At 42.1% G+C, this 20,262-nt stretch overlaps 1 protein-coding gene across 1 annotated transcript in view; it reads left to right on the forward strand.

The window, feature by feature from the left end:
- The window catches only part of glb1 (galactosidase beta 1), a 68,115-nt gene that overhangs the window by 40,492 nt on the left and 7,361 nt on the right, over positions 1 to 20,262 (forward strand). Inside the window, exons 11-15 of the mRNA XM_003225760.4 lie at positions 3,555 to 3,629; positions 5,346 to 5,435; positions 7,989 to 8,102; positions 12,777 to 12,908; positions 17,413 to 17,628. Of these exons, the coding sequence (XP_003225808.2) occupies positions 3,555 to 3,629; positions 5,346 to 5,435; positions 7,989 to 8,102; positions 12,777 to 12,908; positions 17,413 to 17,628 (627 nt within the window). The remainder of the gene's footprint in view (positions 1 to 3,554; positions 3,630 to 5,345; positions 5,436 to 7,988; positions 8,103 to 12,776; positions 12,909 to 17,412; positions 17,629 to 20,262) is intronic.

Raw genomic sequence — 20,262 nt, forward strand, 5'->3', positions numbered from 1 at the left:
AAGTCCCACAGTATCTTTGTGTGCTCATTTTCCAATACTTTTGCAGGTTTGTGATCCCACCAGTTCTTTGCTGCTGGGAGGTGGTACTTGAGGCATAAGTTCCAATGAATCATTTGGGCCACATAGTTGTGCCTCTGTTTGCAGTCTGTCTGTGCAATTTTCTTACAGCAGCTGAGGATATGATCAATGGTTTCGTCGGTTTCCTTGCACAGTCTGCATTTTGGGTCGTCAGCTGATTTTTCGATCTTGGTCTTAATTGCCTTTGTCCTGATGGCTTGCTCCTGGGCTGCAAGGATCAGGCCTTCTGTCTCCTTCTTCAGGGTCCCATTCGTGAGCCAGAGCCAGGTCTTCTCCTTATTAGCTTTTCCTTCAATTTTGTCAAGGAACTTTCCATGCAATGTTTTGTTGTGCCAGCTGTCAGCTCTAGTTTGTAGTGTGGCTTTCTTGTACTGGTTTTTTGTCTGCTGTACTTTGAGGAGTTTCTGATTTTTGACTTCAATCAAAGCAGGTTTTTCACTTTGCTTTACATATTCTGCCAGGGCATGTTCTTCTTCTTTGACTGCTTGTTTTACTTGTAAGAGTCCTCTGCCCCCTGATCTTCTAGGCAGGTCAACATCACCGCGAGGGCGCAGTGAATGATGAATGGTCATGAGTTTTCTTGTTTTTCTGTCCAAATTGTCCAGTTCCATCTGTGTCCAGTTTATGATGCTAGCAGTATATCTTATGACAGGTATGGCCCAGGTGTTTATGGCCTTGATGGTGTTGCCTCCATTGAACTTGCTTTTGAGAATTTTTCTGACCCTTTGTGTGTATTCTTTACTGACCACAGTTTTCACATGTTCATGCTTGATGTTGTCCAGCTGTAATATGCCCAGATATTTATAGGCCTCTGGCTGGTGACACTTTATTGTTTGGCCATTAGGCATATTTATGCCCTCACTTTCAATTTTTTCCCCTTCTTCAATGCCACTGTCGAACATTTGTCCAAGCCAAACTCCATGCTGATATCAGTGCTAAAAATTCGGACAGTGTTAGTTAGAGACTGGATTTCAGTTTCCGTTTTTCCATACAGCTTCAGGTCATCCATGTACATCAGATGCGAAATTTTGTGAGAATTCTTAGATGTTTGATAGCCGAGATTTGTTTTTTGTAAGATTGTTGACAGAGGGATCATGGCAATAATGAAAAGCAGAGGGGACAATGAGTCTCCCTGGAAAATTCCTCTCCTGATGTTGACAAGTCCATAGCTTTCATTTCCAACAAACAGTTCAGTTTTCCAGTGCTCCATCATGTTTTCAATGAAGGTGCCAACGTTTTTACTAATCCCGATGGCGTCCAGGCACTTGATGATCCAGCTGTGTGGGAGTGAGTCAAAGGCCTTTTTGTAGTCAATCCACGTCATGTGAAGATTAGCTTTTCGGCTTTTACAGTTCTCCAGAATCATTTTGTCAATCAATAACTGGTCTTTTGTGCCCCTGCTTTTCCGTTTGTTGCCTTTCTGTTCATCTGGCAAGATGTTTTTTTCTTCAAGATAGTCTTGAATTCTGTCAGCTATAATACCAGTCAGTAGTTTAAACATAGTGGGCAGACACGTTATTGGCCTGTAGTTTCCTGGTGCTGCTCCTTTTGCTGGATCCTTTTGTATCAGGTAAGTTCTTCCAGTTGTTAGCCATTCACTGATGCTTCCTTTCTGCAGCATCTCATTGAATTGTTGGGCCATTTTTCCATGTAAACTAATCAGATGTTTGAGCCAAAATCCATGAAGTTGATCACTACCAGGCGATGTCCAGTTCTTGACTTTTTGCACTCGTTTGCTGATCATTTCAGTTGTTATTTCCATCTGTTCCATTTTGTTCTGTGAGGATTTTCCTTCAAACTCCTTTATCCACCCAGCGTTTTTGTTGTAGTTCTTATTATTTTCCCAAAGCTCTTTCCAGAACTTTGTTGTTGCAGTTTTCTCTGGCTTTATGGTTACTGTGTCTGTTGTTTGGTTCAGGCTCTGGTAGAACCATCTTTGGTCTGATTGAAACAGTTGATTTTGTCTGTACTGGATGATTCTGGCTTCATATCTTTCAATTTTTCTGGCTGTTGCTGTAATTTGTTCTTTCACGATTTCCAAAGCTTCTTCAATTTTTCTGGTGTTCAGCCAGTACTTTCTGATCAGATATTGCTTGATTTTGTCATTCTTCAGTTTCTTCTCTTTCATATTTTTCAGGTTACTTGCATCTGATCTAAGTTTCTTGATTTTCAACTGTAGCCTGACCTTCCACTTTGGTTTTCCAGTCGATTTTCTTTGGGGCTGCCTTGGTTGTAGGAGCCCCAGCTCTTCTGTTACTCGGTTGTTGTATGTCTTTCGGGCTGTGTGGCCATGTTCCAGAAGTATTCTCTCCTGACGTTTCGCCCACATCTATGGCAGGCATCCTCAGAGGTTGTGAGGTATGGATAAAACTAAGTAAGGAAAGGAAAGAATATATATCTGTGTAGAGTCCAGGGTGTGGCAAGAGTCCTTTGTCACTGGGAGCCAGCATTAATGTTTCAGTTAATCACCCTAATTAGCATTGGAAATGTTTTGTCTCTTGCCTGGGGGCATCCTTTGTTCAGTCAAGCCCTCAAAGTGTTGGTTCCCATCTACTGTTTTGATTTTGGAGTTTTGTAATACTGGTAGCCAGATTTTGTTCATTTTCATGGTTTCTTCCTTTCTGTTGAAGTTGTCCACATGCTTGTGGATTTCAATGGCTTCTCTGTGTAGTCTGACATAATAGTTGTTGGAATGGTCCAGCATTTCTGTGTTCTCAAATAATTTCCTGTGTCCAGGCTGGTTCATCAAATGCTCTGCTATGGCTGATTTCTCTGGTTGAATTAGTCTGCAGTGCCTTTCATGTTCTTTGACTCTTGTTTGGGCGCTGCGTTTGGTGGTCCCTATGTAGACTTGTCCACAGCTGCATGGTATCCGGTAGACTCCTGCAGAGGATCCCTCTTGTCCTTCGCTGACCGTAGCATTTGTTGGATTTTCTTTGTGGGTCTGTAGATAGTTTGTAGGTTGTGCTTCTTCATCAGTTTGCCTATGCGGTCAGTGGTTCCCTTGATGTATGGTAAGAACACCTTTCCTCTGGGTGGATCTTTGTCTTGACTCTCATGGCTTGTTCTTGGCCTAGCAGCTCTTCTGATGTCTGTGGTGGAGTATCCATTGGCCTGTAGAGCCCAGTTTCTTCTGTTACTATCACTGCTGCACTGTAGGCATACTGGTTTGTTTGTTCAATTGATGTTATTTGGACAGTGGAGAGTACTGCATTCAGCTGCTGTCTTATTGCATTTGCTGCAGCATGAGCAATCTTATTCTTGAGCTCTTGTTGTCTTGCTGTCAAGGTTCCTGGTGGTTCAACAGGTGTTTCAAGTGCTGGTTCATCAAATTCTTGCAAAAGCTCCATATTATTATTATTATTATTATTATTACTACTACTTATTATTACTTCACCTTCATGTATTGATTTAGATCAGACTGAATTAAGTTGGTTGTTTAAGTTACTGTACTTTATTTTTTATGTTGTTCTTAGTTCAAGAAATTACCAGAGGGCCCTATACCTCCAACAACCCCCAAGTTTGCTTATGGCCGTGTCCCACTGGTGAAGGTAAATATATTATTGTGTGTGTGTGTTTGTTATACTGTAGATGATTGTTCATGTGCATAGGATGGATGCTTGACTTTTACAAAAGTGAGAATTATTACTTTGCTTTATCAGCAGTCTGTAAACTTACGAGAAGTTTGTGAGTTTTTTGGCACCTGGATTCTGTAGCTTTCTCAAGCTCATTAAGTTCCTCCTATGGGGAATGTTATAATGTACTGTTAAAGAACACTATAAAAGTTATATTTCATGCAACAAAACCTGAGAAATCTAGTTCTTTGAAAAATATATGCATTCAAGATCTTCGAACGAGAAGATGTGGCTGTAAGGTACCCAAATATTCTTATCTTACACAGTCACCCTCGTGGTTTATTATACATTTTTGGCAGCTCTTTTGAGACTATTTAAGATCATATAAAAACAGCGCCAATAGGTAGAATGGCTACATGTTTCCTTTTCCTGTCCTATACACTATACTAGCTTGCTCTCCAGTCTTCAACATTAGTGCAGATAACAGATATTTCATCGCTCCCATGACATATTTAACAAACCTGGAGGTGCCTAATCATCGTAAAGCCTTCACTCTTGCAAGATGCCACGCCCTCCCATCTGCAGTACTGGAGGGGCGGTACCGGAAGACCCCTGTTCAGGAGAGACTATGCCCTTGTGAGTCTGGCCATATCGAAACAATCGAGCACGTGCTCCTCCGGTGTATGTTTTATAGAGATATTAGAGTCAATTTCATCACTCCTTGGCTTTTAAAACATCCAGGCCGCACTGAAAGATACTACACCTCCCTGCTGCTCTCGGACTCCTGTTCTGCAATAACCTATAGTGTCACCAGGTTCTGCGTGGCAGCAATCGCCATCAAACGGACGATAACCAACCCCGCAGGGCTTGTAGCCAGAGCAATTTGTTATAACTGAAATGCTGCAAATGCCCCCTCTATCCCCCCCCCCCTCCCGGGGCCCCTGGTGGTGGCACAGTGTGTTAAAGCGCTGAGCTGCTGAACTTGCAGACGGAAAGGTCCCAGGTTCAAATCCCGGGAGCAGAATGAGCGCCCGCTGCTAGCCCCAGCTCCTGCCAACCTAGCAGTTCGAAAACATGCAAATGTGAGTAGATAAATGGGTACCGCTCCAGTGGGAAGGTAACGGCGCTCCATGCAGTCATGCCAGCCACATGACCTTGGAGGTGTCTATGGACAACGCCGGCTCTTCGGCTTAGAAATGGAGATGAGCACCAACACCCAGAGTTGGTCACGACTGGACGTCAGGGGAAAACCTTTACCTTTACCTATCCCCCTCCAGGGCCTCTTAGTGGATCGATATTTACTATTAGACGACCCTGCTAATAGTCTGCTTTTAATTTGTTTTAATTATAATATGTTTTTAACTTTTCCTTCTATTTGACTTTCATGGGAACTGCGATTACCCTTTTCGGGTACCTGTGCCCATTTTCATATATGCTGGTCATAGACCGTAATAAATTGCTGATTGGCTGATTGATACACTATACTACATTTTAGATAACAAGACTGAAGAAGGTTTTTTTGGGAGGATATGATTATAATTTCAATGTATATAAATTGTAGTGGAAGCAATCTTTATTGTTACACTTAGTGACCAGAATGTGCTAATGTAAGTGTGAGTTTATACTGCTTTTTCATTTTTAACATTCACAGTTTAAAAAGTAAATATATTGCCTGTCATTGCTACAATGTAGGTGGGTGCAGTGAGGGAGCTTCTCAATGACTTGTCGCCATCAGGACCAGTAAAATCCATGTACCCTTTACCATTTGTTCAATTGAAGCAGGTAAGCATTAGAAGGTCCAGGCTATTATACAGTTGATTAATTATTATAACATTATTATAGAATTATTATAACATAAAACAGATTGTCTTGTGTAAACTGTGAATTTCCTGCATAGTAGTCTTTTCAGGAAAGATTGTGAACCTTTTAGGAAGATCCGTGTCTGTTGAATTCCCTGTATTCTCCATAGAGAGCTAGATTTTGGTGTAGAATTCCGGAATCCTTTGGACTGGACTGAATGGAGCGGAACTTCTAATATTTCAAATGGGATTGGTGGTTTAAATGTAGGTGCCCTGGAGAGAAGGGTAAAAACTGAGAAAATAAATGACCTGAATTGGAGATTGAAGCCAAGGATCTTGAAATATTGTGACAAATGAACTTTTTCTGTGATTGGTAGGTGGATAAATACTATCTAGGGCAGTGGTTCTCAACCTGTGGGTGCTCAGATATTTTGGCCTTCAACTCCCAGAAATCCTAACAGCTGGTAAACTGGCTGGGATTTCTGGGAGTTGTAGGCCAAAACACCTGGAGACCTACAGGCTGAGAACCACTGATCTAGGGAGAGGGATGAGTAGTCATGAAAAACAGATTATTGTGTAAATTTCTCAACAGTTATTCTTGGCCCTAAAATGGTAACAAATAGTTAATCAGTTATTTTCTAGTGTTATATTTTACTACCAGTGATAGGGAGCAGTCCTTGGGGATTGCTGTCTTATGAGCCACATTTGGTTGACTTTTGGTACTTTGTTTTTAATAGATATGAGGTATGGCAGAAAAGTAACAAGACCTATTTTTTTAAAAACCATTAATTATATCCTGTGTCCAAATCAAGGTTACCCACTTCAAAGTAGATGGAGGCATTGTTTCCATTGGTCGTAACAGTACTGGAAGGTTTCTCCTGAGATGTATTTCAGCTCATTGGTTACACTTTCAGGATATTATTCAGAGTACCAAAATGGTGCTCTTTCGGGTCCTTTTTCCATTGGGGAAATGAAAAAAAAGCCATAGAGATAAGAGATCCAGTGAATTTGGAGGCTGGGGAACCACATAAATGTTTCTGCATATATATATATATATATATATATATATATATATATATATAGAGAGAGAGAGAGAGAGAGAGAGAGAGAGAGAGAGAGAGAGAGAGAGAGAGAGAGAGAGACTGCTGTGTGACATGGAGCACTTTTGTGGTGCAGCATCCAAGTGCATGTTATGCCTAGTTGCACCTCTTCATTCCTGAGCCTTTCACAGGCTTCCTGATAAAATGTTTGATTGACACTTTGTCTTATTTATTTATTTATTTACAGTATTTATATTCCACCCTTCTCACCCCGAAAGGGACTCGGGGCAGATCACAATGTACACATACAAGGCAAACATTCAATGCCATATGAACATAGAGACAAAGACAGAGACACAGAGGCAGTTTAACCTTCTCCAGCTTCCAGCTTCCTGAGGGTATGCTCGATTCCGGCCACAGGGGAGCAGCTGCTTCATCATCCACTGTGATGCCGACTTCCTCATTCCGAATGCTGCTGGACGATTTTTATGGTGTTGTAAATTAGTTAAATTAGCCTCCCCACATAGTGGTATCTAAATTTCCTACTTGATAGATGCAACTATCTTTCAGGTTGCTTAGGTCAACAATGAGCAGGGCTATTTTTTTATTTTAATGGTCGGGTGCTCACTCCAACACGGGCTGGCCTCGAACTCATGACCTCTTGGTCATAGTGATTTATTGCATCTGACTACTAACCAGCCTGCGCCACAGCCTGGTCTTGGAGACATAACTTCCTTGACTGTCAGAAACAAAAACAAATGATCATTGATTTGATTTTCAATTTGCTCATTCTTGCTTTCTTCGGATGGCAAGAGTTTGCCGTGTGCCTCTCCAGATTTTGGTGTTTGGATTCCAGGTCAAAAATCTACAATTCTTCACCTGTGATCACACCACTGAAGACTTCTGGCTCTCTCTCAAGATGTTTCAGAAGATCAATACACACATCCTTCCGATTTGTCTTCTGCTCAGGCCGTGAGGTTTTTTGGAACCATTTCCTTTCTGCTGTCCATTTTGTAACACACCTCACAAACACATCTTCACATCAGACACCCTCAACAATTGCACTGAGTTTATGGCAGGGATTGATCTAACTGCCATGAGAGAGGAGGTAGCAGCGTTATCAATTTGTGCACAGTTCTGTCAGTCTCATTACTATTCTGCCATACCTTGAATTGTTCCTCCTCAGGTAGCAAAATGTCTTGGCTCTGTTGGAATTAAGCATATTGTTATTTATTTATTTATCATATTATAAGCGAAACTGAGGGTACAGTTGTGATGTATTTAAAAACAGAAACAAAGTTAAATATTTGGCATTATACTACATGTCCTTAAACAGAATTCTAAAAACCCACATGTTTTTAATATGTGGCAGATAAAAGTGAGATACATTGGTATCAAAGTCAAGAGCTTCTGTTCTTTATTTTGTAATCTGATTTTGATTTGTCAGATTGAGTCATGTCTTTTTTCATGGCTTTCCCCTTTCTTTTTTCTTGAAGTACTTTGGATATGTATTATACAGAACCAAGTTACCAAGAAACTGTACTGAAGAAACTCCTCTATCATCAACATTTGATGGAATTCATGACCGTGCCTATGTCTCTGTGGATGGGGTAAGGGATCAAGATGCCATAAATCCCAATTTTATTTTATTTTTTTATGGTGAGAGTCCTACCTTCTTTTATAACTATGATTAAATTCAAGAAATTGGAAAGCATTTGAATTCTTCCTAGGTCAGGAGTGAGAACTGTGGCCTGCTTGCTGACTATAGCCCATGGAGGTTACCCATGCATTTGCCTGATTCTGCCTCGCTTTCTCAAACCCCTGCCTAGGCAATCTTTCCCCCAGGTCTGTACTGCAGAGGAACGATGATGGTAGAGATTAGATCTCAAATTCATGGTTGCTCTTTACTACAAAACCTATGATCCTGAGCTGAAGCATGCTGAAAGGATGAAGCTTCCAACACATTGATTTGCCTCCTGACATCTTCTGTCAATCTGGGTTAGTCACAAAGGAATCTATCCCTTAGATTTTTTCATCTTAGATCTGGAGACAGGGCTGGAATAGGGGCAAGATATTGTCCTCATGATATTGCTATCTCTCTGCAATTTCAAAATTGCAACTTGACAGGTGCATAAATATTCCTGCCAAGTTGAGCTAGAGATCATCCCAATAGTTGATTGACAATATGGAGGTGCTAACCATTTCTGAGATGCATTAGATGATATCGGAGACTGTCTATAACTCTGACAAATTTGTGAACATCCTGTGGCTCCTCCACGATGAAATGATGGCAATAGTCTTGGACAGCAATGGCTCCCAAAGTGACCCATTTAAGGTAGAATCAGGTGCCTAACAGTGATGTGTTATTGCCCCTACCTTATTTTCCATGTTCATCGCTATGATACTTCATCTTGTTGGTGGGAAGCTTCCCACTGGAGTGGAAATCATCTGTCGGACAGATGGCAAGTTATTTAACCTTAGCAGTCTGAAAGCCAAAACCAAGGTCACAACAACATCTGTTATAGAACTCCAATATGCCGATGACAACGTAGTCTGTGCGCATTCAGAAGAAGACCTACAATCCACTCTAAACACCTTTGCAGAAGCATACAAGAAGCTCGGCCTCTCATTGAACATCGAGAAAACCAAAGTGCTCTTCCAACAGGCACCAGTTAATCCCTCTGCAATGCCAGGAATACAGCTTAATGGTGTCACATTAGAAAACGTTGACCATTTCCACTACCATGGCAGACACCTCTCCACAAAAGTCAACATTGACACTGAAATACAACACCGCCTGAGCTTTGCAAGTGCGGCATTTTTCTGAATGAAACAGAGAGTCCTCCCAACCCTGCTCTAGGCCTGTGAAACGTGGACGGTCTACGGACATCACACTCAACTCCTGGAGTGTTTCCATCTGTGTCGCAGTCTGAAAGCCAAAACCAAGGTCACAACAACCTCTGTTATAGAACTCCAATATGCCGATGACAATGTAATCTGTGCACATTCAGAAGAAGACCTACAAGCCACTCTATAAACACCTTCGCAGAAGCATATGAGAAGCATATGAGAAGCATATGAGAACCTCTCATTGAACATCAAGAAAACCAAATTGCTCTTCCAGCAGTCACTAGCCAATCTCTCTGTAATGCCAGAAATACAGCTTAATGGTGTAATGTTAGAAAATGTTGACCATTTCCGCAGCCTTGGCAGCCACCTCTCCGCAAAAGTCAACATTAACACTGAAATACAACACTGCCTGAGCTCTGCGAGTGCAGCATTCTTCCGAATAAACCAGAGAGTGTTTGAGGATTGGGACATCTGTAGGGATTCCAAGGTGCTTCTCTATAAAGCTATTGTCCTCCCAACTGTTATACGCCAGATGTCAACTCCTGGAACAATTCCATCAGTGTTGCCTCTGAAAAAGCCTGCAAATCTCTTGGGAAGTCAGGCAGACAAATGTCAGCGTGCTGGAAGAAGTGAAAACCACTAGCATTGAAGCAATGCTCCTACACCATCAACTCTGCTGGACAGACCACGTTGTCCGAATGCCCGATCCCAAAGCAGTTACTCTACTCCCAACTCAAGAACAGAAAATGTAATGTTGGTGGATAGGAATAGAGATTTATAGATGTGCCTAAAGCTAACCTTAAAAACTGTGGCATAGACACCGCGAACTGGGAAACCCTGGCCCTTGAGCGCTCTAGCTGGAGGCCAGCTGTAACCAGCAGTGCTGTGGAATTTGAAGAGGCACTAATGGAGGGCGAAAGGGAGAAACATGCCAAGAGGAAGGCACATCAAGCCAACCCTAACTGGACCGTCTTTCACCAGGAAACCGATGTCCTCACTGTGGAAGAACATAGGGGTCAAGAATAGGGCTCTACAGTCACCTACGTACCCACCGCCAAGACACTACACCTAGAAGGCCATCATGCTCAGACAACAGGGGATTGCCTAAATAAGTAAGTAAGGTTCCCAACATGGAGTACACGCCCTACAGAGGGGCAATTTGGTTTTTAAGTGGAGCAATTCGAGAATGAGTTATTAACAGTGATTTTTTTGTATTTCTTATGGTTCTGGAGGCCTCATTTACAGTATATAAACATATAGTGTGACATCCATATTTTAAAAATTAAAAATCAGAATGTAAACAGCGGTCAGCTAATGACAATGGAGAGAGGGAAGGCCCACTAATTGAGAGGAGTGGAGCGAGCATAGAGTTAACTAGAGAGTGTAGGAGCACAGAAAAGAGAAGCCACATTCATTCCAAACACCCGACTCCTCTCAGTGTTCTATTAACATTACAAGCTAGACAAAATATATAAACATGACTTTTTCTTATTGCATATGAATGTAACAAGAAATCTGTGAAAAAATCCAAAGCACAGTTATTACTTTCATAGGTAAGTCAATAGGTTTGTATAAAAAATTCTTATCAGGCGCAAGAAAATTATCATCAGGGGACAAGATATTCTCACATATTCTCACTAAATAATTACCAATGAAGTTGGACACTTAAATTACCCTGAATTTGATACTCAAATCAATTCATTCTTTTTTTTAAACTTTCATAGATGCCATGTTCTTTGAAAGCTTGTTTAGACCAAGTTAATTCCCCCACATAAAGAGGAGTTCACGTTTTGAATAATAAAAATTAAGTGTCACTGGGGGATGCGGGTGGGGATCAGATTTTAGAGATGCTTAAGTGGGCTATAACCAAAAAAATGTTGGGAACCATGGTCTGTAGCAGTGTTTCCCAAACTTATTTGGCCTGCCGCCCCTTTCGAGAAAAAATATGACTCAGCGCCCCCCAGAAATGGGGCGTGGCTTAGAGGGGTGGGCATGGCTCCTGCTCAAGAGGGCGGGGCTGAGCCTCTCCCCAGTCCAAGATACAGCGCTGAGAGGGGGAGGGGGAGGTGGTCGGGGCCACAAATGGGCGGCCAGGACTGGGATGGGCGGAGTTACGACCTGTGAGGCAGGGCTGAGCTTCAGTCCCTGTCCTGCAGCGCCTACCAGACCACAGGGGGCGGGGCTAGAGGAGGGGGTGGGGCCTCTTCCCAAGTGCCTGACGGGGCTGAACCTCTATACTCTGCCACTGTGTTCTAACAAGCGCCTCAGGGGAGGTATACAGAGGCTCTTGGGAAGAGGCCCCGCCCCCATCCCTAGCCCCGCCTTTTAATCATAAAAGGCCTCTCAGGAGAGGTATAGAGGCTCAGCCCTATGTTGGGCTCTTGGAAGGAGGCCCCACCCCCTTCCCTAGCTCCACCCTCTGTGTCCTGACAGGCGCCTCAGGAGAGATATAAATTCTCAGCCCTGTCTCGGGCTCTTGGGAAGAAGCCACGCCCACTCCTCTAGCTCCGCCCCCTGTGTCCTAACAGGCACCTCAGGTGCTTAGTCCTGTCTCCGGCACTTGGGAAGAGGCTCCGCCCCTCCCCTGGCCCCACCCCCATGTCCTAATAGGCACCTATTACCTATTACCGCCCCCGCCCCCCCGGATCGCTGCAGCGCCCACCAGGGGGCGGTAGTGCCCACTTTGGGAATCACTGGTCTATAGTTTCAAATTCAAGCAGCTTATTTTCTCACAGTGCTTCTGCAGTATTCAAAGCAGATAAGAAATGCCATGTTACTGATTCTTTGCCATTTCCCCTCATAGAGAGGCCAAATCTTGGGGAGGGGAAATCCTGCACTCTTGTACAGAAGATCACTGATAAAGGAAGTTATTTAGGGAAAATCCAAAAAAAACCCCAAAAAAACAAGAGACTGTCACATACACTTTATATAGTGTCTGCCGAATGCCAACAAATAAGGGTGATTGAATTTGCTATCCAGCTCGTGATTCATATTTTTGTGATTCTGTTTGTCAGGTTCACTTTCCCCCTCCGTTTCAACTGTATTTTGTACTTCCTTTTTAAAAAGAAAGATAAGAGCACCAAGACAGTCATACGTTGCTTTCATTATATGTTTGACTATACCTGTCAAGCATATTGGTTTGATTCAGTCACTTAACTTCCTGAATTTAATGGTTGGGGAAACACATATTTTGCCAGAACAAGTTGTTTGATCTCCACAGCTAAAAACATGAAGATGTTGGGCTTCTCAAATGAGCATTATAGTGTGCACTTTTTTCAGATTTTAAGTTGTCCGTGTTAGAAGTAAAGTTCTTATTAAATCACTTCTTTAAAGTACAGATACACCAAACAATAGAGATGTGCAATTCACGCTAAAGCATCTTGTGTTCTACATCCTGGTTCAAATTCTAATTTTAAGTGTTGATTTTCATGCAGGTTCGTCAGGGAATTCTTGAAAGAAGCAGTCTAAAAAAACTGAATATAACAGGGAATGCTGGAGCAGATTTGGATTTGTTGGTAGAAAATATGGGCCGAGTAAATTTTGGAAGGTTCAACAATGACTTCAAGGTATATCTTCACCTGTCAGTAACTTCCCCAGAGAAATGTAACCACTTTAATATTTTGGGTGCAAAACATCTGAATACTATTGGATGTGTGCTTGCAACATCTCCAGTTACGGAGAAAAGAAGACAACTTTAAGAGAAATTGTAGGTTCTTGACTCAGCGATTCCCAAACTGTGTTTCACGGCACGCTAGGATTCCTCAAAAGCATCATGGGGTTCCACAAAGAATCTTTAATTTCTAGATTTCACCAGATCTGTTAAGGTGCTTGGCCTGTGGGATTAACTTCTGAAACCATATTCCATGATACTGGGGGTCAGTTTGCATTTCCATCCTAGTTCTTCAGGCTCTAAAAGCCCAAAGGAGTGGAAAAAGTTTTAAAAACTTTCTTTAAAAGTCCATGAAAATTGAATTTCTTTATTTCCAAACCTACTATATTATACAAAACATCCAGGCAGTAGGAGTAGATGTAACTTGGTGGGTTCACAGTGCTGATGAACAGAGATAGGGTTTCATGGAAAAATCGGGAACATGACTGAAAAGGTTTTGGACCTAATAAATAAATGTGTCCTGATAATATACATGAAATGCAGACAGATATCAGTTCCACAAATCAAACTCATCTTTGTTAAAGAAGGATAGACAGCAGGGCCGGCCCCACTATGGAGGCACCTGACGCCGCCGCCTCGGGCGCAGGCCCGGGGGGGCGCCGTCAGGCTGGGCGGGAGGCGGGGCACCGCCCTGACGGTGCCCCGCCTCCCGCCCAGTGCGCCCTGGCCCGTCTGGCCTTTTCTACCTGGCCAGAATGCAGCGGAGGTCCCTGCAGGCCGCAATCGCGGCCTACAGGGACCTCCGCTGCAGTCTGGCCTGCTAGGAAAGGCCAGACGGGCGAGCGGGAGTAGCGGAGGCGGAGCCAGCTCTGACGCCGCTCCCCCCCCCGCCCAGCGTGCCCTGGCCCCGCCTCCCACGCTGCGTGGGAGGCGGGGCCAGGGCACGCTGGGCGGGGGGGCGGCGCCAGAGCTGGCCCCGCTTTCACGCTACTCCCGCTCGCCCGTCTGGCCTTTCCTAGCAGGCCAGAAAGCAGCGGAGGTCCCTCCAGGCCGCAATCGCGGCCTGGAGGGACCTCCGCTGCTTTCTGGCCTGCTAGGAAAGGCCAGACGGGCGAGCGGGAGTAGCGGAGGCGGAGCCAGCTCTGACGCCGCTCCCCCCGCCCAGCGTGCCCTGGCCCCGCCTCCCACGCAGCGTGGGAGGCGGGGCCAGGGCACGCTGGGCGGGGGGCGGGGCCAACTGTGGCCCCGCCCCCCTCACTAATCGCCCTGGCCCCGCCTCCCACGCAGCGTGGGAGGCGGGGCCAGGGCGCGGGAGGCGGGGCCGGTGGCGGGGGCGCTTTTCAGCACCCCCGCTTCCCATTAAAAAATCTCTCCGGCCGGCCCTGATAGACAGTAAGTGCTTAGCAGCATATACTTGTATGGTTTGGCTACACCTCAATAAGCTCATGTAGCATTGTATGTTTGATGTATTTTTGCATTCAAAACTATCATCTTCCATCTTATGTGAGAGGCTGTATCAAACCATGCTTTCCTATGGAGGTGGAGCGTTTCTTTGACTGGTGCAAGTTTTACTGTGAACCTTCTAATGTAGAGGCCTCCTTCAACACCCTTCTGTATGTACATAAATCTTGGGAGTAAGCCATGATTAGCTGATTTCTGTGATCAGCTTATTTCTGTGTGCTTTTCTTCAATTCTAATCATTATAACAAACAAAGCTATTTTGCTACCATTCCTTTTGTGGAATAATTCTAATTTGGGTGAGGGGATGTAATTATTTTCTTCTCTTAAGAACATTATGAGTTCATGTTGCTTCGGATCCTCTACATTTCAGTAAACGGTGAGGCTCACGCTGTACTAACTATTCACTGAGCATCAACTTACATAGAATCAGTTGTTTTCTTGTGTGGCATTGTGCAGAATGGGAGTGGGGAAACTCTGACCTCCCATGTATTTCAGGTGATAACATCTACTGACTTTTCCCATTAACCATGCTTGGTAGTGTGATGACAATACACAGGACCATTGGTAAAAATATCTGCATGTCTGTTGGTAACCCTGCCCTGATGTAGAGAAACATTTGCCTAGACCGGCTGTCTATGGATGAAATCTTGAGGAGCAATCAGCCATAACTGTAATCTGGTGGCAGGACTCCCACCCATGAACCACAGAAATGATTACTAGATGTCACCGGCTGAATTGTATTCAACCTGGCTTACCATGGGGATTGTTTGTGCATCTGCAAAGTGTGTTGCCATAGTACCGTAACCACTGGAGGAATGTCATTGAAAAAGTAAGCCTAGGTGAATTGGTCTTTTTGTAAAATCACTGGAGTTTTAAAAAAGTTGCAGCTTAATAATTTTTGTCCAATATATGAAAACCACCTTAATGAATCATATTTTTTGGGGTGTAGGGCAGACTTGAGCTCTCAAATATGTACAGGTTTTCCACAGGATGTGGAAACTTGTTCATGTGAAGCATAACGCATCATAACGTTCAAAGGTGAGATCAGTATCCTAGATTAATTTTATCAGACAAAAGATCTCTGAAAAAGGAGCTTCAAAAAGTGTGGGCTCAGGTATTAAACTCCTGGCTTTGTCACGTGAGCTTTGCTGCTTAGATCTACAAAGGCACCTTCAGATGTTAATACGGACATGCCTGCTTGTTCTTCAGATAAGAAAACATGGCAGTTTAAACGTCTATGTTCTGATTTAAGACTTTGAAATAGGATCATATAATCACAGCTTGCAAACATTTACTAAAATCTTGCCTGGGTGGTTATTATACAGTAGAGTCTCACTTATGCAAGCTAAACGGGCCGGCAGAAGCTTGGATAAGCGAATATCTTGGATAATAAGGAGGGATTAAGGAAAAGCCTATTAAACATCAAATTAGGTTATGATTTTACAAATTAAGCACCAAAACATCATGTTTTACAACAAATTTGACAGAAAAAGCAGTTAAATAAACAATAATGTTATGTTGTAATTACTGTATTTACGAATTTAGAATCAAAATATCATGATATATTGAAAACATTGACTACAAAAATGGCTTTGATAATCCAGAAACTTGGATAAGTGAGGCTTGGATAAGTGAGACTCTACTGTATTTCCTGTTCTTGTTAAATGTGGAAAAACTGATATATTTAATGACGAATACATCTTATACTTTTCTTGCCACCAAACAATTATTCCTGCCAATTACGTTCTTATGAACATATTTGAAAAGCACAACACATATCAATTTTCTCTACACAAGAATGTGATTAGTTGATCTTAATCTTGTAGATGATATTGCAAAAACAATTATTTTCCAGTTGATCATTTATTTACATGGTGTTTGTTACTGTCAAGGTGTTTAATATTGCGTAGTCCTCCAATTCAACAAAGGTTTCCCCCAGGCAAGAAGCAGCCAGGCTTTGAAGCTTCAAGGCTATTCAGTGCTAATCAAGGTGGCCAATTGCAACATTCACACTTGCCTCAAACAGACTTTCTCCCACCCTGGACATTCCACATTCTTCCTCACTTGCCTAGTTTTCAACAGACCCCACAACCTCTGAGGATGCCTGCCATAAATGTGGGCAAAACGTCAGGAGAGAATGCTTCTGGAACATGGCCATACAGCCGGGAAAGCTCACAGCAACCCTGCTCACTTCTTCTTTATGGCCTCAAACAACACATTTTTGAAATATATTCAAGTCCCTAAGAACTTAATTGACAGGAGTGGTTGTTTGGTGGCAAGAAAAGTATAACATATATTTGTCATTAAATATCTCAATTTCTTGTCAGGGTATTGTGAAATGTTAAAATCAATCTGGGTTATTAGAAATGCATTATGTGTTAGTTCTTCGGCAAGGCATTTCAGCAGTTATGGAGTTAATGAGAGTCTGCTATGACTGACGTATCACAGGACCAATGGGGTCAAGTTTGTTTTGAGCGGGACTTTCTTTCTTGTCCTGTGGAATACAGAGGAGGTTTCCTGAGTCTGTGTGTGTGTGTGTGCATGAGTCGCTTCGGCAAGAGCACTCATTGAGGGAAGGACTGATTTGCTCTGTTTGTATATAGTCATGTAAATAAAGATATATTGCCGTTGGATTTCCAACCGAACCCTCGTCTGCTGGAGTGTGTTTGTCCAGTGCTGTTTTTCCACACGGGGAGACAGTCTGGAGAAGGAGGTGAAGACCGGGATGGTGAATTTTTGGATTTCACTCTGCTACCCATCATCCCCTGACATTTCTGCAAATACCAAATTTCAGAAATAAAATGTTTGAGGACATGACCATCACATATTCAATGAAAAGAATGTTTTGAAAGACAAATGGCTTCTGAATAAAGTGAGCTCCTCTGTAAATTCCATTTGTGTTCATTTGTTTTATACCAAAAGATAGTTAACATCTGTTCAATTTTCTATTTTCTGATTTTCTGTCTGTATTTATGTAATGATGATAAATCTGTTTGCAGGGTCTGATTTCCAATGTTACTCTTGGTGAAGAAATACTCACTGACTGGGAAATATATCCATTGGACATTGACCGTGCAGTAGCTGAGGGCCTGGAGAATAAAGGAAATGCGTCAAGCTACGAAGTGCCTGCTTTTTATATCGGTAGCTTTTCCATTCCTAGTGGAATCCCTGACTTGCCACAAGACACCTACTTAACATTTCCTGGTTGGACGAAGGTGAGTTTTATTTTTATGAAAAGTACACAGTTTTTTGCATTGATATTTCTTGTATTTAAATAGGTGTGAAACTACTCAGTTGAAGATTACTAATAGCCTTAGTTCTGTTGTCTGCAGACTTGGCCATACAAACAATCACGTTATTCAGACAATGATGAGTGCTATGCCATAACTTTAACACTGATGGAATAACTGAATCATTAAGAGATGTACAGTTGGAGAAGAACAAACAAGTTGCCCTATCACACAAATTGTAACGATCTTGTGTGCTTTGTGCAGATTGAACACAAATCATACAAGATCTTTACAATTTTATTTCCTGTGTCTCGTCTCCTCTCAGTAGGAGAGAAACTTTTTTTAATTCGTTAAAATCGGTGGATGAGTGGATCTTTCTGAAAGATGGGAAGAATTATGCCCTGTTCCTCTTCTCTTGCTGTGGAGAAATTTCAGAGGGTACCACTTTAGTTTTTTTATTTTAAAAATTAGGGTAAAACGTTTTAAAATCCATAAAAATCAGTGGATATGCAAATCTTTCTGAAACATACAAGGAAGGATGCCCTGGTTACGTTGTGTCATTGTCGAGAAATTTGAGGGGAAAGCTCCTATAGTTTTATGTAAAAAATGTTGTTAGTAGAAACTTCAATAATATTCTAAAAATCAGTGGATGAGCGAAATGATCTGAAGCTTGAGGAACTTAGAGTGGTACATGTGTGGTACAATCCTAGCAAGTTTCATCCCAATAGCTGAGGAATAGAGGAGCCCCATTAGTGTCCCATTGCCATGAATGAGTGAATAAGGTAATGAAAAACTAACTGAATTTTTGGAACTCCATAATAGATCCAAAAATGGACCCCTTGCGATTTTTTCAAAACCCCTTAGAATCAAAACAGGGATTGCACAAATATTGTTAAGACAAATGAAACAGCTTTTTTGAGTCATGCATACCCCTAAAACATAGCAATCACAATAATGATAATGATAACGATGATGATGATGAAGATAATAATAATTCTTTATTTATATCCAGCTTTTCTTCCTAATGGGACCCAAAACAGCTCACAACATAATACAATACAAATCAAAGCACATTTAACACAAATGTCTTATGTCCCAAAATAAGATATAAATAAATATTAAGCATTAAAACCAATTACAACTATTGTGGAGACTCATCAATTAAATGGTATATTTTGCTAAGCTCAGTGTAAATGTCATTAGCATTTGAATAGCCTTTTTAATCCCCAAAATTATTTAATCCCTTCTAAAATCCTCTACTTTGTTACCACCAACATTGCCTTTAGGAGGAAATTTCATAGTTCTAACTGTGGATTGTGTGAAGATGTGTTTTCTCTTGTCTGTGTCAAATCTCCCACCAGTCGTAATCTTTGAAGGACTCCAGGTTCTAGTATTAAGAGAAAGTATGTAGTAGTATTGCATGGCCTTTGTTTTTTGATTTGCGTGTTTGTGTTTTTTGCATTGAACTAGCTTTGTGTGCTGCACTACTGGCAGAGAATGCAGGATGTATTTGCAGCTAAATAGCTGAAGCACCACTATAAAGATCAGAAGAAAAAGTGTTCCTCTTCCTCTTGCAGAAGAGAGAGTAGTAAGATATTTAAACTTTGCCAAAGCCACAGGTGGAGATTATTTTGATAAGGATGCTTCTGAGGTTGAGGTTTAGAAACACCTTGTGGAAAATAACTGATATTATCTCTGTCCAACATTGCATGCTACAAGTAACATTGCCTTAAGACAAATAAAGTGTTTTGACAGGGCGTTTCCAAAAAAGTTTAAATATGGGCTGAAATATAATTTCGAGTTACAGCATAAATTATTACATAGCACTCACAAATTGCCAGTGCCTCAATTACTGCATGGTTAATCAACATTGATAGAAATACCATTCATCTAGGTGGCTTATCTGAACTGTGATGAGCAATTGGATTTAGACCATGATTCTCTGAAGGGAACTATAATGCATAACTTGATTAGTGAATTGCATTCTTCAATTGTGTCATCAAGAATGTCTCCTGGTTTTTCTTCCCACATTATATTTTACATAGACACATATCAGAGCACACAATACTTTTCAGCCCACAACTTAGAAAAGCTACTTTTAAAAATTACAACTCCTAGACTTCTTTAGTTATCATGGTGTCCATGGCAGCATGGGGATTCTAGGAGCCGTAGTACAAAAATAAACTTTTCCATGTTCTGCTAGGAGCTGCACCATATTGAGAGGATTGTAGTAATCTGATCTGAGAGTAACTTTTAAGTTAAAATAAGTGCTTCTGGGCTTTGAGTGCCAGACAACAGCTTTATGATTGCCTTCAAAGGTCTGGTTGTAATTATAAGACTGTAACTCTGTTATGGAGCCCCCAGTGGCGCAGAAGATTAAACCGCTGAGCTGCTAAATTCTCTGACCGAAAGGTCGGTGGATCGAATCAGGGGAGCAAGGCAAGCTCCAGCTGTTAGCCCCAGCTTCTGCCAACCTAGCAGTTTGAAAACATGCAAATGTGAGTAGATCAATAGGTACCACTCTGGCAGAAAGGTAACTGTGCTCCATGCAGTTATGCTGGCTACATGACCTTGGAGGTGTCTACAGACAATGCTGGCTCTTCGGCTTAGAAATGGAGA

This window comes from Anolis carolinensis, chromosome 6 (assembly GCF_035594765.1).
Source record: "Anolis carolinensis isolate JA03-04 chromosome 6, rAnoCar3.1.pri, whole genome shotgun sequence".
Classification (NCBI taxonomy): domain Eukaryota; kingdom Metazoa; phylum Chordata; class Lepidosauria; order Squamata; family Dactyloidae; genus Anolis; species Anolis carolinensis.